The sequence below is a fragment of the Sarcophilus harrisii genome, chromosome 5 (assembly GCF_902635505.1).
Source record: "Sarcophilus harrisii chromosome 5, mSarHar1.11, whole genome shotgun sequence".
In the NCBI taxonomy this organism is placed as follows: Eukaryota; Metazoa; Chordata; class Mammalia; order Dasyuromorphia; family Dasyuridae; genus Sarcophilus; species Sarcophilus harrisii.
Window position 1 is genome coordinate 31192015 of NC_045430.1, and position 27621 is coordinate 31219635.

At 35.3% G+C, this 27621-nt stretch overlaps 1 protein-coding gene and 1 pseudogene across 5 annotated transcripts in view; one reads left to right on the forward strand and one right to left on the reverse strand.

Moving 5' to 3' along the window:
• Positions 1-10036, reverse strand: part of LOC100928737 (ankyrin repeat domain-containing protein 7-like) — a 101229-nt gene extending 91193 nt beyond the window's left edge. The window contains exon 1 of one of the 5 annotated variants that reach the window (XM_031938088.1): positions 9567-10036. In XM_031938088.1, the coding sequence (XP_031793948.1) occupies positions 9567-9799 (233 nt within the window). In that variant the 5' untranslated portion in view covers positions 9800-10036. The remainder of the gene's footprint in view (positions 1-9566) is intronic. The other 4 variants (XM_031938090.1, XM_031938089.1, XM_031938086.1 and 1 more) reach the window with 4 other exon arrangements.
• A 625-nt stretch (positions 10037-10661) lies between these two features.
• Positions 10662-26974, forward strand: LOC111721234 (annotated as a pseudogene).
• The last annotated feature ends 647 nt before the right edge of the window (positions 26975-27621 follow it).

A 27621-nucleotide genomic window follows, 5' to 3' on the forward strand; every position in this document is an offset into this window, starting at 1 on the left:
AATGAGAGAGTAATGTTATTGTTTGATAATGTATTACAACAATCAAAACTACCATTCTTAGCATAATTTTAATTATAACATGCATTATAATTCTTATGCTTCAACTGTAAATCACTTCCAAAATAAATGACTACCTAAAGAAATACAAAATTGATATGATAGACAAAATCACCAGGAGTGGGGGGAGAGGGGAGTGAATATATATATATCCAGGTAGATTTAGATTTTACTACAGGTTGGCATGGGAACTTTGCTCAGTTTCTAACCTCAGCTAATTCACCTCTCCTGGGGCAATTTTACCTTGGGACTAACTATACTGATGTCAAACAGAGCAGAGTTCTTACTGGCATGGCCCACTGCAGCTCAGAACTCATGAGTTCAAGAGATCTGTCAGCCTCAGCCTCCCTCAACCATCCCTTACAGATGGGCTTCACCCTGCCTAGTTGTCAAGTCTAATGACAACTTTTCCCAATAAAAATATCCATCAACAATTACAAAATATTTAGCAAAGCAGCTACCTCAAGGAAAAAAACCCTTACACATTTGTATATTGTACCTTTGTACAAATACATGTGTGCATTCTGCACTAAAACTCACTGAAATGCAGCATTGTACAGTTGAAGTAGCTCTGTGTTGCTACAGGCTATTCCAGTACTGTAAACGTTTTCATAGTTTTACCATGCTGGAAAGGTTTTCAGTAAGGGCCTGGTATGTCTGCTATCCATGGACCAACCTAACTAATGTCATAAAGATATCACCAATTTGGTTAAAAGAAGATGAATTTTTTTATTGATAGTGCATTTCAAAGTCCACGTTTGTGGTTTAATCATTTCATTTCTGTTCAACTGTCACTTCTTGTTGGGTTTTCTTGGTAAAGATACCGGAGTGGTTTGCCATTTCCTTCTCTAGCTCATTTTAAAGATGAGGAAAGGAGAGAAACAAGATTGAGTGACTTGCCCAGAGACATGCTGCTAGTATCTGAGGCCAAACTTGAATTCACAAAGATGAGTCTTCCTTATTCGAAGCCCAGCATTCTATCCACTGAAAACCTTGAAGTCCATAGCTGACCATCTACCAAGTTGTAAAGAGGTAATGTTATGTATTGATAGAGGAAATATCCATTACACCAAATCATGTACTACTACTGAAGGAATGGATGTGTATATTAATATTCATATATGTATATTTTAATTTTTTTCTTGTTTTTTAGGATTCCCCCTTTTCCTTTTTTCCTTATTCCTTCTTCCAGAGTATCTAAGGCAGGTAGAGGAGAAGAGATTTCCTCCTCCCCCATTCTCCCAACTGCAATGATGGAGATGATTAGATGTAACTTGATAAGGGGGAAAACTAGGATCTATTATGTGTCTACTAGGTCCTAGACACTGTACTCAGTACTTTAAAAATATTCCCTCATTTGGTCTTTGCAATAACCCTGGGAAGTGGGTATTATCCTCATTTCATACTTGAGGAAACCAAGAAACAAATTTGCTCAGGGTCACCCAATTAGAAAGTATATGAGATTGAATATGAATTCAGATTTTTTTTGAGTAACTGGTTCAAATGACTAGTTAAAATTCATAATTAAACAAAATAAAAAAACTCAATAAGAATTTTGCATCTCAAAAATTAACTTAATTTTTAAAGTTTAATTAGAAAAAGAGATGAGCTAAAGCCTTTTATAATTGAGATTATGAAGGAAACCTTAAAAATGAGATTGGTTAATTCAATTTACACCACTAATTTTATCTTTTTTAATCCAGGTGTTCTCATTGCTTGTTAGATATGATATACAGGTAGCCTTTTTTTGCTCAGAAAAGGGATAAGCGAAATTAAAGGAAGACAGGGTAAAAGGATGATATTATTGGTAAAGATTTTTCAGAAAATGGGAAGAATTTTAAAAGGGGTTTATTTATATTTATGAAATTGTTTAAGCAGGAAATTAACTTATGACTAGCGAAAGAAAGAAAACAAAGCAGTATCAAATGTTTATATCAGAGGAAAAGAGGGGGTAAAAGAAAGATTCATGGTAAGCCATCATGCTAACTGAGTGGCAACAAGTTCCTAGGGCAATTTGGTTGCTCTGCATTTTAGTAGAGAATATAAACATAAAAGTAGAGGGGAGAGGAAAAGAATCTGAGAGAGTTTTCAGTGAGTTAACCAAGTAGCTGATGCTTACAGATACAATGTTCAGCATTTTGAGCATGACTATATATTAAGTATAGTCAAACTTAAAACTGGTGAATAATAAAAGAGTGATATTCTGTTTAGGCTCAATTGGAAGGGAGACTCTGATCATATTTAAAAGTATCTCAGCCTTGAAAAGGGACTAACATTTTCTTTAAACTGTCATACTGAATGGCTATAGGATTTTCATTTTTCTTCAGTTTTAGAAAATATTTGTACTTTGAACCAATGGTTACCTACATTCCTTTTCATTATTATCGCTATAATTTAAATGAATAAACATATCAAAAAAAACTACACACACACACACATACACACACACACACACACACACACACACACTTATTTGTATACTCTGAACTTAATTGAACTGCAAATTGGCCAGTCCACCAGAGGAAGGTCAGTAAGGATAGTCAGCCAACTATGAAAGCCTTTGGCTTCAGTCATTTCAGTGAACCCATACCTCAGTTTCTCTAACCTATGGGGTTGTTCTCATTTTGGTTTTGTAAATGTTAAGAAAGGTACACTGATATATGGTTCTTATCTACACAAGTACCTTGCCAATGCCTTTATTTCTTGGCTTTTAGGATAAGGAAAAATATTAAGCTTGTCATTTTAATTGAAATCTAATGAATGACTGATGTTGGAAATAATATGACAAAATAAGTCTACCTTAAGTCAGGATTTTATTGTTTCTAAGAACACTTTTGGTGGGGGGAGTATACTGGGAAGATGATGGAACAGGTTGGTAAATTTCATGCTCTACCGATTTCCTCCACAAATAGAACAACTTTTTGCATCTGGGAAAACACAGCCTGGTGAAAAAACAAGAAGACTTGGGAAAGGGATAGTCCTGATACTAGGAAACAAAATCTGAAGAAAGACCCAGGCTAGGATTAACCTGTCTGAAGTGGAAACATTTCATATAAAAGTTCAATTGGCCAAACGCAAAAGGAGATAAAATAACTAACTGAAGAAAATAATTACTAAAAATTAGAATTGAACAAATGGAAATGAATGAATCAATGAGACTTCAAGAATCAATCAAACAAAACCAAAAAAAAAGAAAAAAAGAAGAACATTTGAAATACCTTTTTTTGGAAAAACAACTTACCTGGAAAATACATCTAGGAGAGACAAGCTAAGGATTATTGCACTCCATGAAAACCATGTTGAAAAAAGAGCCTAGACATCATCTTTCAGGAAATCATCAAGTAAAAGTGCCCTGATATCCTAGAACCAGAAGGTAAAATAGCCATTGAAAGAATTCACTGATCACCTCCTGAAAGAGAACCCAAAATTAAAACTTCGAGGAATATTGTAGCTAAATTTCAGAATTATCGGATCAATGAAAAAATATTGCCAGCAGCCAGAAAGAAACAATTCAAATATCTAGGAGCCACACTCAGGATTACCCAGCAGCTTCCATCTTAAAAGATAGACGGTTCTGTAGTCTGATATCCTGAAAGGTAAATGAATTTGGATTGCAGTCCAAGAATCAACTATTCAGCTAAATTGAACATTATCTTTCAGGGAAAATGATGGACACTCAAAGATAAAGGTGAATTTCATCTATTTCTGATGAAAAGACCATAGCTGAACAAAAAGTTTGATCTCCAAATACAGAACTCAAGAAAAGCATAAAAAAGAGATAAAAGAAAGAATTTTTGAGAACTATATCTCTGTGATGGGTATATTTAGGGAGTGCAGGCATAGGTTGATTTTATTGTGATAATAAAAAAGAAACTGGAGGTGGGAAGAGAATTCTACTGGGAAAAAAAGGAAAATGGAGGTAAAATAGGGAAAATAGATTTCAAGAAGAGTCAAAGAAGACCTATTATAATTGATGGAAAGAAAGGAGGAAAATGAATACTGTGTGAATCTTACTTTCATCAGATTTGGCTGAGAGAATATCAGACATATTTGGTTTCACAGAGAAACGTCTCTTATAGAGAAGAAGTAGGGGAAAGGGGAAAGGAAAGAGACAACTGTGAGGTACCACTACACACCTCCCAGATTGGGTAAGATGCCAGAAAAAGATAATGATGAATGTTGGAGAGGATGTGAGGAAAAGGAGTATTAATACATTGTTGGTGGAATTGTGAATGGATCAAATCATTCTGGACAACAGTTTTGAACTATGCCCAAAGGATTATCAAACTATGCATACCCTTTGATTCAACAGCATTTCTACTGGGCTTATCTCCCAAAGAGATCTTAAGGGAGGAAAAGAGACCCAATAATGTGCAAAAATGTTTGTGGCATCCCTTTTTATAGTGGCAAGAACCTGAAAAACTGAGGGAATGTTCTTCAGATGGATAATAGCTGAATAAGCTATAGCATATGAATGTTATGGAATATTATTGAACTGTTGAAAATGACCCACAGGATGATTTTAGGGACACCTGCAGAGACTTACATGAACTGATGCTATGTGAAATGAGCAAACCCAGGAGATCATTGTACATGGAAATAAGATTATATGATGATCAATTCTAATGGACATGGCTCTTTTCAACACTGAGATGACTCAGGCATGTTTCAATGATCTTGTGATGATGAGAGCCATCCACACACAGAGAAAGAACTGTGGGAATTGAGGTGTTATAATGTAGCATTTTTCCTCTTTTTGTTTTAGTTTGTTTGAATTTTATTTTTTCTCTATTTTTACTTTATCATCTGATTTTTTTGTGCAGCAAGATAATTGTATAAAGATGTATGTCTATATTGGATTTAATATATATTTTTACCATGTTTAACATATATTGCAGTACATTCCACTTAGGGCAGAGGATGGGAGAAGAGGGGAAAATTGGAACACAAGGTTGGTCAATGCTGAAATTATTATCCTTTCATGTGTTTTGAAAATAAACTTTAACAAAATAAACAAGAAAAAAAAAACAAAAATTGGAATCAGGTAAGTGGAAGCCAATGATGCTATGAGAGACCAAGAAATAACAAAACAGATTTTAAAGAATGAGAAAACAGAACAGAATGTGAAACAGTTCATAAGATAACAGATCTGGAGAGTAGATCAAGAAGAGAAAATGTAAGAATCTGGACTGCCAGAAAGTTATGACCAAAAAAACAACCTTGGCCAATTAATAAAGTTAATAATCCTACAAGTTTTTTCTGGAGTGACATGAGGAGAATGTAGAAATAGTTTAAAATGTACACCGATCACCACCTCAAAGATATCCTTTGTGGAAAACACATAGGAATATTATTGCCAAATTTTGAAACTCCCAGATCAAAGAAAAAAAATTGCAAGAAAGAAGAAAAAAAGAATTCAAATGCACAGCAGTTACAATTAGAATCATACAAGCCTTATCAGCAGCTATTTTAAAAGACCACAGGTCTTAGAATCTTATCTACACACAAGCAAAAAAAACTAAGACTGCAGGCAGAAATATTATATCCAGGAAAATTATAATTCCAAATGAGAAAAAATGGACATTCAAGGAACATGCAGATTTTCAGGACTTTCTGTCAATCAGTCTTGACCTTAACAAAAAATTTAATATGTAAAAGCCAATATCAAAAAGCAATTTTAAGAAACTCAACATAGAAAAACCATTTAAACAGACAAATTGTTTATATTTTTCCTACATGGTAAAAGTATACTTTATGTTTACAATTTAAATCAACAATAGGGTAGCTCAAAATAAAGATTAGCATAGTAAAGTTAAATTGTAATTATACTACACAAATGATGTGTAGAAGAAGAATAGAAATAGGCTTTATTAGAGTGAGGATAGAAGGGCTTATAGTTCTGAAGACCTATTCTCATCAGGAATGGGTTCAATAGACATTACATTTATACCATGAAGAGTCTAGCACCCTCCAAAATCCATAAAGAAATAAGGGCAGGGTGGGAAGGGCAAATGGGAAAGCAAAAGGTGAAGGAAGAAGATAAAGGAGAAATTCCCTAGGTGGGGAGAGGTGAAGTAATAGTAAGCCAAGTTATGGTACAGAATTTAATGAGTCAGAAAGGATAGGAAAGATGTGAGTATCTGGGGTATGTGTATGTGTGACACTTAGTGTTATGTATGTATAGGCAAATATCTTAACTGTAGCTTGCTTGGGGATGGAGGAGGGGATGAAAGGGAGATGTGTGTGTCTATATGTATGTGTATGTACGTGCATGTATATTTTCAAAAAGAACACATTTAATTACTTGTATATTTTCACAAACTTAGAAACAGTACAAAATTCAGTTTAGACAAGTAAATAATGTACTTGGAACAATCAGATTTTCCAACCAGGATTCCACAGATTTTCAATATTTAACAAACAAAACCATCCTTTGGAAAATACATATGGAATTTAACTTCCCTATGTATAATTTTTGTGACATCATTCAAGATACTCTTGTATACAGTGTTTATTAAAATCAAGACAGGCAGCACAGTATGGTGGACAGAAAGCTAGCCTAGAAGTCTTCAAGATCTACTAGGTTCAAGTACTACCTCTTACACACACTGGCTATATATATATATGATCCTGGGCAAATCAGTTTAACTTTAATTGACTAAAGCAATTTTCTAAAATTTGAAATTGCAGAGAAGATACTGACCTGCAGTGGTCAAGGGAATTCCCTCTTATTATCATCACACATCCAGTCTATATCCCATGAGAAACTTACACTTTTCATTAGATAGCTATACAAGGTATGCTGAGAGAGTAACAAAGCTGATTCTATAAACTACACATGAAAAACCAGTCTTCTTACATTATACTTATAACTTCATACATATTTATTCACCTCTGTTTATATGGAAATCATGTTCTAAATATTTAACTTGAACATATAGATTAAAAACATTTTCAAAACATTAGGATTATTGAATTAGAGGGGAATTCTTATTGTAATTATTCAAAGAAAAACAAATTAAAGAGATGATAAGCTTTTGAATATGTCACAGATATAGAAGATTTTGAGCAAATTGTATGCTGAGTTGCATTTTCTTTGCATTCTCCTTCTGCTCTATACTATCTACAACAGATTTAGCCTGTTGTGTCTAGTAATTTGGTTGACTGATAAAGTGTGAAATAGACAGTTTGCCCCTCCTAGCAAAAGACACTCCTGCCTCTACCTCCTGATTCCAGATATTTTCATTAGATGTCTTCTCTCATGGAATAATCTCTATCCCCTCCTCCTCTAGTCCTACATGGCATGCTCAAGTCCCAGCTAAAATCCTATCTTCTGCAAAACGTTTTTCCCAATCTCCCTTAATATTGATGTCTTCCTCTGTTGAGTATTCCTAGTTTATCCTGTATGGAGTATCATGTTTATACTTGCTGTTTTCATATTGTCTCACCCATTGAAATGTGAGCGCTCTGACAGTAGGGCCTCTCTTTTACCATTCTCTGTATTCTCAGTGTTTAGCAGTGTCAGTTGAATAGTAGATAATTAATATTTGTTGACTGACAGTTCCTCACACATAGTACTCTATCATTTGACACTAAGTAACTTTACTGTTATCGCCCATGCCTGTAATGCTCCTCACTGCCACCTCCTGGCTTCCTTCAAGTCTAAGCAAAAGTCTTTCATTTTAAAAGAAGACTTTTCCATCTTCCTTAAAACTAGTGCTACCCCTCTAAGACTACTCCAATTCAGCTTATATGTATCTTCTTTATAAGTAGATGTTTGCACCCACGTGTCATCTTAATTCCTTGGTAAATCATTCAATGTGGTTTTTCAACTCAACATTGCCTTCCCTTGAGTCATTGACACTTAATTGTATTCCCAACAGTGTCCTTCTAAACCTCATGCTTTCTATGCACATGCTGCCCAATAAGGCTGGAGAAAATCATGCAACTGTGCTTACTAGGGCCACTACAAATTTATGTCACATAACCTCAATTGGGCTCTCATTGATCCTAGGCAATCCTTTTATATTTTACTTCCCTAAATAATTCACTATGCCACTTACCACAGCAGCTCTTTCAAACCTTTTTATCCTTTCTCAAACCTTCCATGGTACACTCTCTGCATCTTTTCAGTTAAAAAATGTCAGCTCATATTTCACTAGAAAAAAAAGACCATTCTCTGAGATCTCCCACTTTTAACCTTCTTCTCACCTATTCATCTAAATGTCTTCTGCCACTATTTTTCCGTCAGTTATCTTAAAAGAATTGGTAGCTCTTTTCCTTGTTAATGAAAATGCCTCTACATATACAAGTGATACCATTCTATATTACCCATCATTCTTCTGTTTCATTGCATCCTGGCTATTTCCCTGCTTGCCTACAAACTCTTTTCTTCCCTATTCCCCAAAGAAACTTCACCTGATCACTTCATGGACACTCTCATCCCACATCTCTCCTGCCTTTTGTAGTTAAATACCTTGAGAGGACTGCTGGCAAGAGGTGACTCCACTTACTCTCCTGTCTTTTTTTTTTTTAACACTGTTCTTTTTTCTAAAACCTTCACAGATACAAATGGATCTCTTAATTACCAAATCTAATAATCTTTTCTCATCTATTTTTTTAACCTCTCTGAAGTCTTTGGAACTGCAACCATTTTCTCCTTGATATTAACTTCTCTCAAGTTTTGTAACCTTGCTCTCTCTGGTTCTCTTCCCAAGTATCAGATCCTCTGCTTCTCAGTCTCCCTTTCTTATTAAGTCCCTTACTAGATTGATCTCCTAAAACTGAGATAATCCCTGCTCTCCAACTCCTTTGTATCTGTTGCTGTTGCCTTTGTGCCTGACACAGAATAGATCTTAATAAAAGTAGCAATTTATTTTCTGCCTTGAAACTTTTATACTTCAGATATTATGGCCATATTTCACTAGCTGGGGTATCTAAGTGGCACAATGAATAAGAGTTCTGGGCTTATATATAGGAAAGACTTATCTTTGTGTAAGACTTATCTTCGTGTATTCACATTTGATATCAGATACTTACCACCGTGTGATCCTGGTCAGGTTACTCAACCTTGTTTGCCTCAATTTCCTCCTATGTCAAAATGAGCTGAAGAAGGAAATGGCAAATCATTCTACTAACTAACCTGTCTACACAGTCGTTTTAGACATGTCAACAATTCAGCAGAAGGAAGTAGTGTTTGCTCCCACGTTACTATCGATAAAGAGTAAGTTAATTGGACCCTGGCTATTAGTAAAATGAAGGAGTTTCCAATTCATCGAATATGGACAGCCTGGAGGGGGAGGTGAAACCAACTTTTGGACTTGTTTTCCAATCTCTACAAGCCAAAACCTGACCCTGACCCTGTCCCAGATGCTGAGAGGTTTTGATTTCCCAATCGTTCATGGGGGATGGGAGACACGGACTCACGTGGAGGGATGGGGGGAATGTTAGGCAGGCTCCTCCGGTGGGGGCTTTTCCTTCTCTCCCCCGCCGCCAACCTTTGCTCTTACCGCTTCATTTTATCCAGATCATTTACGGTGCTTTTTCCGAGCAGCAGCAGCTGCTGCACCTTCGCCACATCACCGAGCAAGGCAGCTTTATGGATCTTCCCGAGGTCCTTGCTCCGGATCTGATAGCCTTCGGTGGGGTAGGGTGTTTGGACCCCAAAGTAACTTGGCAGCTTGATGAAGGGGCGAGGTGGAGACTGCCCCTTCTTCCTGCCGAAGTTGAAAATCTTCTTCATCTCAGAGGCAGGCTGGGTGAGAGAACCCGCAAGGGAGACTTCTCTTGGGCCTCTCAGTCTGCTCCGAGGGGGAATTTAGGGGAAAATTAAGGTCGGAACGAAAAGGGGAAATATCAACAACCCAAGGACGTAGAGCCCACAGCAGTTATAACCGATTTAGCCCTAGAGTCGACTGCAACCCTGGCAACTGAGGAGAGAAACTGAACTGCGCGTGCGTTTATCAGGTCCGCAGCTCACGCGGCTGTGATAACAGGTCAAGTCACACATTGGCGAGTGCCCGGGAGCCGGGTCCGTTAGCTGTCAGCGCGAGGAGTCCAAAGCTCGAGGTCGAGAGCGTGGGTAAGCTCCAGGTCTCGCGTTCGAATCTCGACACCTGTTCTGTTGCTTACTTTTGTAATGATGGGAAAAGAACTTCCTCTCCGGGATTCGGTTTCTTTTGTAAAATGAAGACATTCTACTAGATAATCTTTCAAGTCTCTTGTAGCCCTTTAAACAATCCTGTGAACTCAAAGGCGATGCCCAGCCTGAAGAGCAGGACTCTAGGGGCCCGGATGGACAACTTTTATTTTCTTTCTCCCACTTTTTTTTCTTTTTGATATGATTTTTCTTGTGCAGCAGGATGATTATATGTATATGCATATATATGCATATATTGGATTTAACACATTTTTTTAACCATGTTTAACATATATTGCATTATTTGCCATCTAGGGGAGAGGGTTGGGAAAATGGGCAAAACATTGGATATAAGATTTTGTAAACATCGATGTTGAAAAATTATCCCTACATATATTTCAAAAACAAAAAGCCTCAATATAGAATAGATATGCAAAAAAAGATGGTCAAGGTGTGAGATGTAGGTATGTTCCGAGTTTTTATCATATTATATTCGACTGTTCTCAGCAATTTTGGACAAAGAGTAAGTTCTTATCCCAGAAGCTAGAGTCTTTGGGTTTAATCAAACAACACCTTATTATAGTCATTAACTATTGTGTCTTTCATACTCAATCTATTCTGCTTCTCTACCACTCTATTTCTCAGGCAGTACCAAATAGTTTTGATGATTGTTCCTTTAAATGAGTTTTAGGTCTGGTAATAGTAACCCACTATTCTTGCATTTTTCCCCATTAATTCTCTTAATATTCTTGAGTTTTCTGTTTCCAGATCAATTTTGTTATTTTTTCCAGGCCTTACAAAATAATTTTGGGGCAATTTGATTTGTATGGCCATGGATAAATAGATTTATCTAAAATTGTCATTGTTGTTATATTAGCTTGGTCTAACAAAGAACAACTGACATTTTTCCAATGGTCTAGATTTTTGTTTGCATGAAAACTGATTGGTAATTGTGTTCATATAGTTCCTGGGTTTGTTTTGGCATGTAAACACTCCAAAATTTTATTGTGTCTAAAGTTATATTAAGTTATAAAGTTGTATAAAGTTATATCTCGTTACTGATAACTTTTGCTAATATATAGAAACACTGATGATTTATTTGGGTTTATTTTATAGCTTTCAACTTTGTTAAAATTAATTGTTTCAAATACTGTTTTGGTTGATTATCTAAGTATACCATCATTTTATCTCCAAAAATTGTTATTTTCTTTCCTCATTTCCTACTTTAATTCTTTCTATTTGTTTTCTTATTGCTGGAACCTACATTTCTAGTACAATATTGAATAATTATGGTAATAAATGGCATCTTTGTTTCATTCCTGATCTAATTAGGAATGCATCTAGCTTCTCTATGTTACAAATAATGCTGATGGTTTTAGGAAAATGATGCTTATCATTTTAAGATAAATTGCATTTATTCATATGGGTGCTGTATTCTGTCCAAAGCTTTTTCTGCATCGATTGAGATTATTATATAATTTCTGTTAGCTTTCTTCTTGATATGGTTAATTAATTTTCTTTATATTGAACCAGCTCTGCAGTCCTCGCATAATTCATACTTGGTCATAATGTATTGTCCTGTTGATAAATTGTTGTACTCTTTTAGGTAATATTTTAGTTAATTTTTTTGCATAAATATTCAGAAAATTCGTCTATAATTTTTCTTTATCTGTTTTGGCTTCTCCTCATTTAGGTATCAGAAATATATTTGTGTCATAAAAGTTGGAAGGACTCTTTCTTTGTCCATCTTTTCAATAGTTTATATAGTATTGGAATTGTTTTTTAAATGTTTGGTAGAATTGATTTATAAATTCATCTGGACCTGGACAATTTTTGTTTCCTTAGGGAGTTCACTAATGACTTGTTGTTCTATATCTTTTAAAAAATGGGAATATCTAATGTTTTATTTTGTCTTCTGTTAATCAGGGCATGTAATTAATATTTTTGTAAATGTTCAACCATTTTACATTGTCAGATTTGTTGACACAGTTTGACAGAAGATAGTCTAATTATTGCTTCAGTTTCTTCTTTGGTGATAAGTTAAAACTTTTCATTTTTCATGGTGGTATTTGGTTTTCTTTTCTTTTTGTAACCAAATTAACAATGTTTATCAATTTTGTTAGGTTTTTCACAAAACCATCTCTTAATTTTATTAAGTAGTTCAATAGTTTTCTTCCTTCCAATTGTATTTTCATCTCTCCCTTGATTTTCAGAATTTCCAGTTTGGTATTTGAGCTTTTTTTGTTCTTTTGTTCTTTGTCCAGCCCTTATATTTACATGATCCGCTTTTTCAATTTTTTTTCATGTAAGCATTTAGGGATATAAATTTTCCCCTACGAATTGCCTTGACTGTATTTCATAAGTTTTGGTATGTTGTCTCATTGTTGTCCTTCTCTTGAATGAAATTGTTTCTATGATTTCTTATTTGATTCATTCATTCTTTAGGACTGGATTATTTAATTTGCAATTATTTTAGTCTATCTTTCCCTGGACCTTTGTTTAATATAATTTTTATTGCATTTTATCTGAAAATGATGCATTTATTATTTTCCTGGATTTGTTTGTTAGATTTTTATGCTCTAGAACATTTTACCAAGATGTAGCTTCCTTTTTGATTTCTTTTTTAAAATCTATTTTAACTTGTTACTTTGTCTGAACTCTTAATTGCTACCCTGTTTTTTCTTCATAATATATTCTGCTCCAGCCTTATACCCTTGCTATGCATTGAAATGCATTTTTCTGTGACAAATGGCTTTTTTGTAAACAATGTATGATTTTTAATCCAATCTGTTATCTGCTTACATTTCACTGGAGAGTTCATCCCAATTACATTTTTTGTGGTAAATTGAATTATCTTCAATACACATTGCCTTATGAATCATGATGGGAGAAAAAAATCAGAGCAAAAGCAGAAAACCATGGGAAATATATATTAAATAAAAACAGAAAAAAGAAGGGAACATAGCATCTTTTTTTCTGGAAGCAGATGGCATTTTTTGTTCAAAACCTATTGGGATTTCTTTGAATCACTGAATCTCTGAGAAGAACCACGTCTATCATAGTTGATCATTGCACATTCTTGCTTTTACTGTGTACAATGTATCCCTGGTTCTTCTGCTTTTACTAAGAATCAGTTCGTGTAATTCTTTCTAGGTCTTTCTAAAATTACCTTGTTCCTCACTTTTTGTACAAGAATAATATTCCACTACCTTCATATAGCACAACTTTTTTCAGCCATTCCTTAATTGATGTTTATCTACTCATTTTCCAATTCTTACAAATTGTAAGGATTGTAAATTCCAAATTCTCACAATTTTACAAAAAGAACTGCTACAAATATTTTTTGTAAATGTGGGTCTCTTCCCTTTATGATTCCTTAGGATACAGATTCAGTATGGCACTGCTGGGTCAAAGGGTATGAAAGTTTAATAGCTCTTTAGTTCCATAATGCTCTCCAGAATGGTTGGATCATTTCACAGCTCCACCAACTATGCATTAGTGTCCCAGTTTTTCCACATCCCCTCCAATATTTATCATTATGTTTTCCTGTCACTTTAGTCAATCTAAGTGATGTGAAGTGGTGCCTCAGAATTGTTTTAATTTGTATTTCTCTAATCAATGATGTAGAGCATTTTCATACAGCTATAAAAGGCTTTAATTTCACCTTTTAAAAATTATCTGTTCATGTCCTTTGACCATTTATCAACTGGGAAATGACTTGTATTCTTATAAATTTGACATGGCTCTTTATAGATTTTAGAAATAAGAACTTTATCAGAAACATTGGCTATGGCATTTTGCCAGCTTTGTATGTACCTTTTCATATTGTTTCTCTTGGTTTTGTTTGTGCAAAAACAATATAATGTAATTAAAGTTGCTCATTTTCTTAAAGAGGAACAATGACATCAGGAAAGTGATATGTTGGCTTGCAAGTAAATTGGATTTGAGTGAGGCACAACTATGTGAAGTCATCTGCCTTACTCTCTTCTCCAGAGTCATACAAAGTTCATAACTGTAATGTTCTTTTTGGTTTTCTGGAAGTCTTGGAACAGCCTTCATTTGAGTTCAGTAATCACCACAAGAATAGACAGGTGTTAAAGTCCAAATCCTTCATTATCTCTTTCACAAACTAGTTTCCTTACCTAGAGTCCAGGTCAGCTTTGTAAAGAGCCTTTCAGACCAGCCTTAGTCTCAGTGGGGGAAGTGCAGGAGGCCAGGTCAGCCACGGTGCTATGAGATGAAGTGAGTGAATCTGTCTCTGCGTCCCTTCTGAGTCTGTGTCTGGACCTTCTGAGTCTCTCTCCAAGCCCTTCTGAGTCTGTCTCTGGCTCTGAGTCCCAGCTTATATGCTCTACACTGAATATAAACCAATCATTATATCACTAGGACACCATTAGTTGTTGTAAGATTAAATCAATCATACTGAATTTAGAGAACTATTAATCACCATGCTAAACTAGATAACCATTGTATCATCAATTCCACTGAATTAGCACCTTGTAAGAATCCTTGTTTCAGACTTCTGGCCCATATCACATTACCACTGGTCATGGATCTCCTAGAGTTAAATAAATCTAACTAGAATTAAAACAAAACAAAACAAAAAAATAAAACAAAGAGTGATCGTATTAAACAGATTGTTGAAAAAAATGTGTAAAACTTATAGTGACATAAATGGGAATATTAAATTATACGTGCATATGTATATAATGTCTCAGCATTACAAAATTGTGTGCTTTTAAAACATTTTAACTTTTGAAACCATTTTATTTAATAATGCTTTTGACAAAATACAAATTGTTCTACAACTTATCAGTAACATAACCATCCTGTTTCTTTCAAATCATTTTTTCCATTGTTTTTTATATCACAATCTTGTTACATTCATAGACCAAACTTGTTCAGCAATTTCCAAATTTATGAGCATTTCTTAACTTTTCAAATCTTTGACATTAACAAAAAAATTTGCTATAAACATTTTTGAGCATATAGGATCTTTTCATCTTCCTTCACCCTCAACATGACACCTCCCAAGACTTCATCACATGGCCTGAAACTGAGGAACTTGTCAACTTAGTAGTTTATGAGGAAGTGCTAAGAACTCAGAGTTCTAATGGCCATCAGCCCCATTCTGGCCCACTTATCCTGGACATCTGTTTGTGGTTCAGTGGCTATTGCCCTCAGCTTTCTGAACAGATTAACCCAATGCCGTGTGCTTATAATGGACAAGGGGAAGAGGTTGTTCAGCTCACCAGAGAAAAGACTACACTTGGAAAATAGAATCAAGATTGTCTGTCATGACATCACCTCTGGAGTAAACAGAGAGCAGCTGCTTCTGTGGGGCCCAATGGACCTTGTGGTCAGCAACCCCACTCCATATCTTCCATCATGACTTGGAGCAGCAGCTCCACAGATCCTCAAGAATAAACATACTTTCAGTTTGGATGGAAAAGAGGATGGTATGAAAATGATAAAAAGAGATCCTTTCCCAGGAAGCTACTTGGGAATGGGTCACAAAGCCAGCCTGACTTGGATGTCTCCATCTTAGTGACACATATTGACTTATGTGGCAAGTCCCACTTTTTACATATTTATAAGTCAAGAGGTACTGGCAGTAGAGGTACCCAGAATATGCCAAACCTCCAGTTCATGAGAGCATCCAGCAAATCTACCTTTCTAGAACACTGATAACACAGTAAGAGGCAAGAGAGTTCTCCTAGTATTGGAGATGCAGACTCCAGGACTGTGGAGCACTCCATGGTGGAGGACTGGGGATTAGGGAGGTGATTTTTCCCATCCAACCTCTTGCTAAAAAGATGCTCAAGTTTGAGATAGTCACTGGAACATCTAGGGTGGGTGTCTGGATATAGATTTTTGGCTCTTCTTTGGAAACAACAAAACCTGTTCTTTGTTCATCCACTGGTAGTGGTGATAGTGTTTATTCTCCTGTGCAGAAATATTTCTTAGCACCTCCCAATAGAGCTTACCATCTCTTCTCCCTTCCTTCAAGCCCTGCACCTACTCCTCCTTCATTTTTATAATCATGGCTTTTTTAAGGGTATGTGCAGTAATGTTTTTTGACATTTACCCTTGTGGAGTTTTGATTCCATATTGTTCTCTCTCCTTCCCTCCTTCCCCGCTTCCAACAAGGGGGCCGACGTAGGTTGAACATGTGCAGTTCTTCTGGACAGGTCTCTGCATTTATCATGCAGGAGAGGTCAAATCAAGGAGAGAAGAAAATCAGGGAGCAGGAAATAGGCAAGCAGGCAACAACAGTGAAAGGTGGAAATTCTGTGCACATACGGTCCACACTTGGTGCCCATAGTTCTCTCTCTTGAGCTAGATAGATTGCTCCATCATAAATCATAAATCATAAATCTCTTGAGGTTGTTCTGAATCACCTCAATGATCAATGACTCAGCCATTAACTTCTTTCCATTCAATATGAAGAAAACAATTGTCCCCACCAGAAATATGGGTAAACAAAAATAACCTCCATAGTCCTTTCTGTCCTATGAAAAGAGCACCAGATATGGAGCTGTGGAGTGGAAACCTAGATTCAAATCTGTGACCAACTTTGTTACTACTAGTGGTGAGACATGAGTCTTGGTTTCCTCTCCTGTTGAAATGGGAATGATGATATTTTCATTGCCTTCACAAGGTTATTAGAATCAAATGAAATAAGATATATATATGTACATATATATCTTATGTATTATATGTATTATATATATGTACATATATATCTTATTTCATAAACTCAAGATTTTCATGTTAAATAAATGTGAGTTGTAATTTAAAAAGAGAAATTAAGTTACCTCAACAATAGCTTGAAGATGCCCCAAACAAAGTTGTCTTTGGTATCTTGGTACATTTCCATGTAAGTTCTGCTATTCTTGATCTTGAACAAAGTCAGACATCAAAACTAGACCTTGCATATACCTTTCAGCAAGAACGAGATGAGTGGCTTCCTTTAAAGGACAAACCAATATATAAGATTGGCATCCTTTCCGAAAAGCTTTCTAAAGCTGAAAATTAGTTATACCAATCATGATTCCCTGAGAGATAAGATACTACTTTAAAAAAAATAGAGAGAATTAAACTAGACCAATTATAAAGCAAAGCAACTTGAATGCACATATCAAATGCAAAAGGAAAAACTGAAGAGATCTATTCTCAAAGAAGAGTCCATGCAAGAGACTTTAACCCAAAGACGGTGAAATTTGCTTTGACAACAGCTTGAAGATGCTGAAAACAAATGTGTCTTTAAAGTAATGGTATCAAATCATGTCCTGGTAAAGTTTAGGGATCTCTCCATGAACTTTTGTGCTGAAACTGAAAATAAGATCTTGTGGTAGAAGAGAGAATTGAAAAGCCAATCAATAAATGTAGCCATTTAAGAGAGCAAATATATAAATATGAAAATGCAGAAAGAGCTGTAGGTCTTTAAATAATATCATCTGACAAGCATTTTGTATTTTGAAGTGAATTTCTAATTTATTTTCATTAAGATAAATTAGAAATTTGAATTTTCAGCAGGTAAAATATATTAGTTTTCAATGTAAAAATCCTGACATGCAAGAAAGGAGAATGATAAAAATGATAAAAATCAACTAGATATTAATTTTTAGATAAGATCATTCATTTTGATTAAAAATATCATGTAGCTAACCCATGAAATTTTAAAGGTTATTGGTTAATCACTTGTAAATAAATACTGACAAATTTATATGTGTTAAGGATCATACCTAAATGCACTATAAGGGGCAGGTCATTTCTCAGAGAGCCTCCACAACTGTGAATTCTGAAGCCTTGCAAAGCAGCCTTTACTGACATAGGTGCTGCTTGTGGACTGGGAAAATAAATGGGAGGCAGAGGGAGGAGGAGAAAAGTCAGACAATGCAAGGGCCTCTCAATGGAGAGGTCAGAGAATAGCAACTGCCTCTTAGTCTCCTTGAATCACCATCATCCTCTCCCAAGAAGAGAAGAAAAGGTCTACCAGCGGTAAAGCAAAGTTACATATTGTGTTCCCAACATATATGTCTCATAATTTTCCTGGTATTACATATAATATAGTATGAGAAATGCTAAAACAAGATAAACCCTGAAAAAATATTCCAAATATAATGTAACGATTCAAATTAGACATTTGAATTGAGATGCTGTGGGACAGTATAGTTATCTTTTCATAACCTTTGAAACAGGTTATCGATATGACTAGCTTTAGTTCTGTTATGCCACAGTGTACTTGAACTGTTCTACCTCAGTTTCCCTGCATTAGTTTCCATGAATTATATCTCCATTGTCCTATTGTCCTGAGTCAGCATGAAACCCCCACCTTTTTTCCTGTCCTGTAGGGCTGCACTACTCCCTCTAAACATTCCAAAAGATAAGACTTTCTCAGGGATACCTAATTGATATCTTTACTTCTGTTTATTCAGACATTCTGACTCTGGCTTCCTAGTAAGAATTTCTAGTTTTCCCCCCATCCTGCTAGAACCAAATTTATGGTCCTGAGATTTCCTGCTCTTTTCTTCCTTCCTTTGTTTCTCTTCTTACTAGAATCCTATAAGCAAAACCTGGGATTCTCACCTTGACCAATGGATATTTTGAGACAAGAGTCCTATCCAGTCAATCAATTAAACTCTCCAATAAATGAAATATTAAAAACTCTCTAATCTCTATCTTTCTCCGGCATTACAGTTCCAACTACTGTGAACTAATTTTATAAATATTAAACATATTTTAAAGATAATGGCAAAAATTAGCCACCATTTTCCTTTAAACTATAGGACAAAGAGACTGTCATTTTGCATTAAGCATTGCTTTGTGTAATAAAGCCATTTTTTAAAATGTGCCTTTGATTCCCTGTAGAGGGCCAGCATTCTAGAGAAATATACTTGAAACAAGGTGTTAACTCAGTGGAATTGATGAGATGATGGTTCTCTAGTATAAATATACTTAGTACTTAGCATGGTGATATAATGGTTCTCTAGTTCACACATACTCAGTATACTGTAATGATGTAATTGTAATAGGGTATTTAAACTGGGAACAAAGTCAGACTAGGTGGGGGAAACTGGTTGAGACTGTCAGAGTATCAGACTACTAGAGGACACTGGGTCAGACTGAGACTGAGTCAGACTATGACAGACACAGGCAATAAAGGAGACAGACTGTGAAGGAGACAATAAAGACTTTAGACCCTATTCTTGTCCATTCTAATGGTGTTTATCCTGCTAAAACCAAGGCACATCTGAAGGACCTCCAAAAAACTAGCTTGAACATTACAATTCCCCACTACATATTTCTTGGTATTTTTTTCACTGAAAACTGATATAATGTCCAGAACTGCAGGTTCTGGGATAAATGTCTTTCATTTGCTGAAGGAAGATAGTTTTTAAAAGTCTAATTAGCAGTTCTCAGTATCTGTGGTGTTTTTCATGTATGCAGTGAGTGTTAAGTTCGACTAACTGTTGTACTGTAGTTAGAATTTTAATAAAGGCCACTAAGTGAGCAGTACAATTATCTGGGATAAAACCTGATAAGATATACACCTTTTATATAAATGCACAAATTAACGTATGCTATAAACTGTCCAAGAGTGGCAAATTTTATTAGCCATGGCTCCAAATTTTACACACGGGTCTCCATTAAAGATAATCAGACTATTACATAATTGGTGATGGATTTTTGAAGAAAAGGTTTCTAAAGTTCCTCTTAAAGGACCAACTATCTTTACAAATGCATCAAAAGATAACATTTGTGCTGTATACTCTCATGACAATTATAAGGAGAATAGTCAGAACTCCTTTTCAGTCCCATTCAGCAGAATGAATTATATGCAATCATTCTAGCTTTTACTTATTATCCAGGAGATATAAATATAATATCTGATTTGGCCTGTTCAGTAGGTGTGGTACAAAGAATTTCCATAGCCCAAATAAAATTTGTAGCCTCTAATATATATTTATATATATATATATCAGCTCTTTAAGGAACTTCAAGAGCAAGTGAGAAAGCACCCAGGTAAGATTTATATCTTGCATGTCCACTCTCATAGTGGACTTCCAGGTCCTAATTCAAAGGCAGATAGCCTTATGACTATGTTGGCCAATACTCCTTTATTTCAAAAAGCCCAAGAATCTCCTTTTAAATATCATCAGGCTGCTTGAGCTTTACATTTACAATTTGGAATAACAAGAGAGGAAGCTAGGAGAATAGTAAAAGCCTGTACAGCTTGCCTTCCTTTCCATGCTCCTACACTCCCTCCAGGGAAGAACCCTTGTGGTTTGAGACTCATTGAAATTTGGCAAATGGATGTGACCCATTATAAATGGGACAAACTCAGCCAGAGACAGACTCAAAAAAGGCTTGGAGACAGACTCAGAAAAGACAGAGGACTGGAGGCAGGAGTTCAAGCTCACTCTATCCCCCAGCTTTGTGGTGGCTGGAGGCTGGAGCACCTTGAACTGAAACAGACTTCAAGACAGACACTATTGTCGTGGTCCTCCTGCCTCCCCCACAGAAACCAAGACCCATTCTGGAGGACCTCCAGAAAGCTAGCTGAAGCCCCAGGCAAGGAGACAAGACTTTGAAGGAGATAAGAATGTGGACTTTTAACAACTGGCTATTCTTGTGGTGATTGCTCAGCTGAAACGAAGGCTGGTCCAGAGACCTCCAGAAAAGCAACCAGAACACTACAAATAGTGATTTAGATAATTTTTTCATATTATGTTTTTAATTTCTTCATCTAAAAGTTGTTCATATCCTTTGACCATTTATCACCTGCTTCTACTGGACCAGTGATTGACCTAGAAGTTCAAAAATTTTTAGCTGTCATTTCTGCCATACTGGACTTGGTCACCATGAGAAGGAAAAACAAGAGTGGAGGGCCTTTAGTTAACTTCCTGTGATTAAGCAAGTGCACTTAGATTCTAAAAGTCTCTAGGGTCTTACATACTGAACATGATATAGTATCTGATTCAATTCAATCAATTTTTGATTAATATGGATCAGAATATAGTAAGGATCTAAATGAATTATTTCTCAAAGCTCAATTCATCAATATATGTTATTTCTTCCTTTATTTAAGGTCCATAATTTTTCTTTAAACTCCCTAAGAATTCTTGAGTTGTCTCAGAATCTGGATCCTGATTCAGACTTGGCATTCTTGTAGATCCTATTGGAGAAGCCTACCAAGATATAAATTGAAGATCAGCAGTAGCTGGGGGGGGGGGAAGGAAGAAGAAAAACAATTTATACATATGTGTGTGTGAATTTTGTTGGCACTCATGATTCATCATATCAAGGAATTCTGGATGTGAGAAGTATGAAAATGGTCATTGGTCCAACTGAGTCTTAAGATTTTCTTGAGCACTTTGAAGTTATTTGACTTATCCATGGTTTCATGGATGATATGTTTTATAGGGAGGACTTTAATTCAAGTTTTCGTGGAAGTCACTTACCATAAAGGGTTATTTTGAACTTCAAATCAGATAATACACAAAATGTTTTGCAAAATTTAAAGTGATGCATAAATGTCACCCAGTATTAAGATAGTTCACATCTATGTTAATTTTGAAGCAACTCATTATTATATTAAGCCAAATCACAGGTTCACATAATATTTTTATTTTACCCTCTGTAGTAAAAAGTTGGTATATAAGCTACAATGACATTTATGTTCATTGTAGTCTGTTTGCATATGATTTTATTGAGTCCACTTCCTAATTGTGTATATTATTGCCTTTGGACTTACAATAAACAAAAAATAAACAATAAAAACAAAAAAGAATAATTTTATTTGTCAATTTGAGGAAATGTGAAACATACTTGCACTTAGTTCTAACTTCTCATTTTTTTTGGTTAAATCTATAATAAGTACTTTATTCACCCGATTGATTTAGAATTGGATCTTTCTTCTGACTCTGAAGCTATGTCCCTAAAGAGTGTGTGAATATGCTCACTGATACCACATCTGGAATATTATTTGGGATATCTGGAACATTAAAAAATCCCAGTCTAGAAAATTCCATTGTCATTTCAATGTGATGAACAGGAGGGAAATTGCATTGGAACAGAGATTTCCAATTACAGCTGCATCTGAAATAACATTAAAATACTATTTAAGAACAATGAAATAAATGAGAAATAAGGAACTTTAAATAATACACAGGATTCAAGAAATCTTTTTAAAAATTGCATATCTCCAAAGAAATTAAGAAACAAACATTAGTTTATTTTTTTTACTATCAATCATTAACAAAAAGTATATTGATCTAATACAAGGTTTCTTAAAATTTCTTTCCAAGAGTAATCTTTTTGCCAGAGTAATTTTTGTTAACCCAGCTATATAAGTATATAAAATATATACAAAGAGATAAGAAAGGGAACTATATCTTGCTAAAGGATTCCATAGATAATGAAACAATATCAATATTATAAGTCTAGGAGAAAATAGATAAAAAATTAATTGGAAATTAAATGATCTAATCCTATAGAATGATTGAGTGAAACATCAAATCACAGGCACAATCATTAACTTCATCTAATAGAATGACAATGAGACAATGTACCCAAATTTGTGGGATGCAACCAAAGCAATTAGGAGAAATTTTTTATCTCTAGATGCTTACTTGCATAAAATAAAGAGAAGACTAATGAATTGGGCTAACAACTAAAAAATCCCCAATTTAATACCAAATTTGAACTTTTGAAAATAAAAGTGAAGATAAAATTTAAAGTCAGAAATATATTGAATTAATAAATAAAACTAAGAGTTAGTTTTGCTCTTAGTTATTTGATTAGCTTTCATCTCTTTCTCAACTTTTATCGCCAAAGCTAGCATTTCTAATACAATATTGAATAATAATGGTGATAGTGGGCAACCTTGTTTCACTCCTGATATTACTGGGAATGGTTCCAGTTTATCCCCATTACATATGATGCTTACTGATGGTTTTAAATAGATGCTACTGATTATTTTAAGGAAAAGTCCATTTATTCCTATATACTCTCAAGTGTTTTTTTAATAGGAATGGATGTTGGATTTTTGGTTACTAATATGGTCAATTCCAGTTCTGATGGATCAGGCCATCCTCAGCAACGAGATCAACCAAATCATTTCTAATGGAGCAGTAAGGAACTGAACTAGCTATACCCAGAAAAAGAACTCTGGGAGATGACTAAAAACCATTACATTGAATTCCCAATCCCTATATTTATGCACACCTGCATTTTTGACTTCCTTCACAAGCTAATTGTACAATAATTCAGAGTCTGATTCTTTTTGTACAGCAAAATAATGTTTTGGTCATGCATAAAAACAAAAACAAAACAAAACAAAACAAAAAAACAAAAAACTAATATGGTCAATTATACCAATAGTTTTCCTAATATTGAACCAGCCCTGCATTCCTGGTATAAATCCTACTTGGTCAGGGTGTATAATCCTGGGGATGATTTTCTGTAGTCTTTTTGCTAATATCTTATTTAAGATTTTAGCATCAACATTCATAGCATCAACATATAGAAATTGGTCTATAATTTTCTTTCTGTTTTCAACCTACCTGGTTTAGGTATCAGTACCATAAAAGGAATTTGGTAGGACTCCTTCATTCCCTATTTTTTCAAATAGTTTATAAAGAATTGGGGCTAATTGTTCTTTAAATGTTTGGTAGAATTCACATGTAAATCCATCTGGTCCTGGGGATTTTTTCTTAGGAAGTTGATTAATAGCTTGTTCTATTTCTTTTTCTCAAATGGGACTATTTAAGCAATTTACTTCCTCCTCTGTTAATCTGGGAAGCCTATATTTTTGGAGGTAGTCATTCATTTCACTTAGGTTATCAAATTTATTGGCATAAAATTGAGCAAAATAACTCATTATTGCTTTAATTTCCTCTTCATTGGTGCATCCCACAAATTTTGGTATGATGTCTCATCGTTGTCATTATCTTGAGTGAAATTATTGTGTCTATAATTTCACCCAATGGTTGTTTGAGATTTAGTTTCTAATTACTTTGTGGTCTATTTACCCCTAACTTTTTGTTGAATGTAGTTTTTATTGCATCGTGGAAAAGATCTGAAAAGAAAGCATTTACTATTTCTGCCTTCCTGCATTTTGAGGTCTTTATGACCTAATTTATGGTCAATTTTTTGTATAGGTTCCATGAACTGCTGAGAAGAAAGTATACTCCTTTCTGTCACCATTCAGTTTTCTCCAAAGATCTATCATACCTAATTTTTCTAATATTCTATTTACCTCTTTAATTTCTTATTTTTGTGGTTTGATTTATCTAATTCTGAGAGTGCAAGGTTGAGATCTCCCACTATTACAGTTTTGCTGTCTATTTCTTCTTGCAACTCTCTTAACTTCTCCTTTAGGAAGTTAGATGCTATATCATTTGGTGCATATATGTTTAGTATTGATATTGCTTCATTGTATATGCTACCCTTTAGCAAGATATAGTTTCCTTCCTTATCTCTTTTAATTAGATCAATTTTTGCTTTTGCTTGATCTGAGATCAGGATGTCTACCTCTGCTTTTTTGACTTCACCTGAAGCATAATAGATTCTTCTCCAGCTTTTATACTCTGTATGTATCTTCCGGCTTTAAATGTGTTTCCTGTAAACAACATATTGTAAGGTTCTGACTTTTGATCCAGTCTGCTATCTGCCTCTGCTTTATGGGAGAGTTCATCCCCTTCACATTTACTGTTAAAATGACTAATTCTGTATTTTCTGCCATCTTATTATCCCCAGATTATGCTTTTCTTTTTCTTGCCTCCCCCCCTTATCTCCTTTCCCAGTATTAAACAAAAGGGCCCCACTTGCATCACACAGCTTTCCCTCTTTAGGATCCCTCCCACCCCCTTTGAATCCCTTCCCCTTTCTTGTACCCTTCCCTTATTCTTTTCCTTTCCCTTTTACTCTCCCACTTTTTAATGAGATGAGAGAAGCTTCTCTGTAAACCAAATATGTCAATCATTTTCTCTTTGAGCCAACTCTGATGAGAGTAAGATTCACACAATGTTCCTCCCCCTCTCTAAATTCCCTCAGATATGATAGGTTTCCTTTGCCTCTTCATGGGATGTAGTTTTCCCCTTTTCCCTTTTTCTGACACTATCCCCTTTCCATTTTTTTGTGTTATATCAGTAAAATCAAATTATACATTCAGTCTTTATGTATATCCACAATAGAAATACAGTTCTAAAGAGTTTTTACCTTTTTCTGCTTCTCTTGATTCCTATGGTTAGAGATCAAATTTTTTGTTTAGTTCTGGTTTTTTCCTTAGAAACAAATGGAATTCATCTGTTTCATTAAATGTCCATCTTCTTCCATGGAAGAAAATGCTTAACTTAGCTGGGTAATTTATTCTTGGCTGCATTACAAGTTCTTTTGCCTTTTGGAATATCAGATTCCACACCCTTCGATCTTTTAATGTGGAAGCAGCTAGATCTTGAGTGATTCTTATTGTGGCACCTTGGCATTTGAATTTTTTTTTTCTGGCTGCTTGTATTATTTTTTCCTTAATCTGATAATTCTGAAATTTAGCCACAATATATTTTAGAGTCTTTTTCAGAAGGTGCTCAATGAATTCTTTCAATGCATATTTTACCTTCTGATTCTATTACAACTGGACAGTTATCTTTGATGATTTCCTGTAAAATAGTATCTAGGCTCTTTTTTTCATCATAATTTTCAGGAAGTCCAATAATTCTCAGATTATCTCTCCTAGATCTATTTTCCAGGTCTGTTGTTTTTCCAAGTAGATATTTAACATTTTTTCTACTTTTTTTTCTTTTCTTTTTTTTTTTTTTTGTTGGTTTTGGTTTTGCTTGACTGACTCTTGATGTCTCAATGAATCATTCACTTCTATTTGTTCAGTTCTGATTTTTAATGCGTTATTTTCTTTAAGTTTAAAAAAAAACTTTTGTATATGTTCAATTGAGTTTTTAAATGAGTTGTTTTGCTCTATGGAATTTTTTTCCATTTAACTAATTTTTTTTTTAATGAGTTATTTTCTTTTTCCAATTCACAAATCCTACTTTCTTGGGAGTTCTTTATCTTTTCCATTTCACAAATACTATTTTCCTGGGGTTTCTTTATCTTTTCCAATTCACAAATTCTGTTTCCCTGCACTTCCTGGGAGTTCTTTATCTTTCCAATTCACATTTCAGGAAGTTGTTACTCTCTTGCATAGCTTCTCTTTCCTTTCCCCATTTTTCTTCTAGCTCACTTTTAAGATTTTTTTTATAGTTTCTTCTAGGAGAGCTTTGTGTGATGGGGATTAGGCTACATCCCCCTTTGCAGTTTTTTCTGGAGACTATGTGCTATTAGTCTCCTTGGGGTTGAAAATCTGCTCTCTTTCTGTATAGAAGCTATTGGTAGTGCTTTTGATTTTTTTATAATTTTTTTAAAAAGCCTTTAGGGTCTGCCTTCAGGGCAAGGAGGTTACCAGCTTCCTCTGCAGAACAGGGATAGGTATATAGACAGTAGCTATCCTGCCAATAGGCTGCAGAGAGGAGCGGGGCTGCAGAAGTGCTCTGGGAAAAGCTCTACACTGGAAGTGACTCAAGTGTGGGTATCACAGGCGAGCTGCCAAAGTGCGCTGCTAAGAACCCTGCTGTGCGGATAGTGACTTCCCTGGGGTTAGAGGCTGAGCAGCGAAAGTGTCACTACTCCAGCCAAAAGCCCACTGTAGGTATTAGCAGTTGCCCTATCCAGCTTGGCACCATTAGAGTCTCTGCCCTGGGGAGCACAGTTGTGCTGTGAAGTTCTATTGCCCCAGGCCAAGCCCCTCACTGTGCAGATTAGAGGCTGCCCTGGGCTGTGCCCCCCCTGCCTTGCACATTTGTGATTGCCCCGAGGGAAAGCCTGTGCTGCAGAATTTGGCTGCACAGCTGTGCTGTGGCCTGTGCTATTTCATTCACCTCCAGTTTTGGGTGGGTGTAGCCAGATCCTATAAGGTTCTGGCATTTTTAAAGAGTATCCTCTACCTTTGGCTTTAATTTCTCTGCTGCTCTACTGCTTTGCAATCAAAGCAGAGCAGTCAAACTATGAGTCAAACAGAGTCCTCTCTGTAAATCTTACAACCATGGAGACCACCCCTGCCCCTGGTCCACTCCAAACACTAGCCTCTGGTTCTATCTCTGCTTGCGTTGGTCTACTCTTGCAGCTCAGGACAAACCTTTTCTGGTGATCTTCCAGATTATCTTTGGCTGGTAAATTGTTGCACTTCCAATCTTCATTAATTTTACCAGTTAAGTGCTATTTTTTGAGGCTTAATTTAATAATTAGTAGTGAGGGTATGAGAGAGGCTCAGAAAGTCGCGTGTGCCTTCTCCTCCATCTTGGCTCCACTCCCTTCTCCATTCACTTTTAATAAGTTTTGGCCTAGATGATTTTTTTCAAATTCCCTTA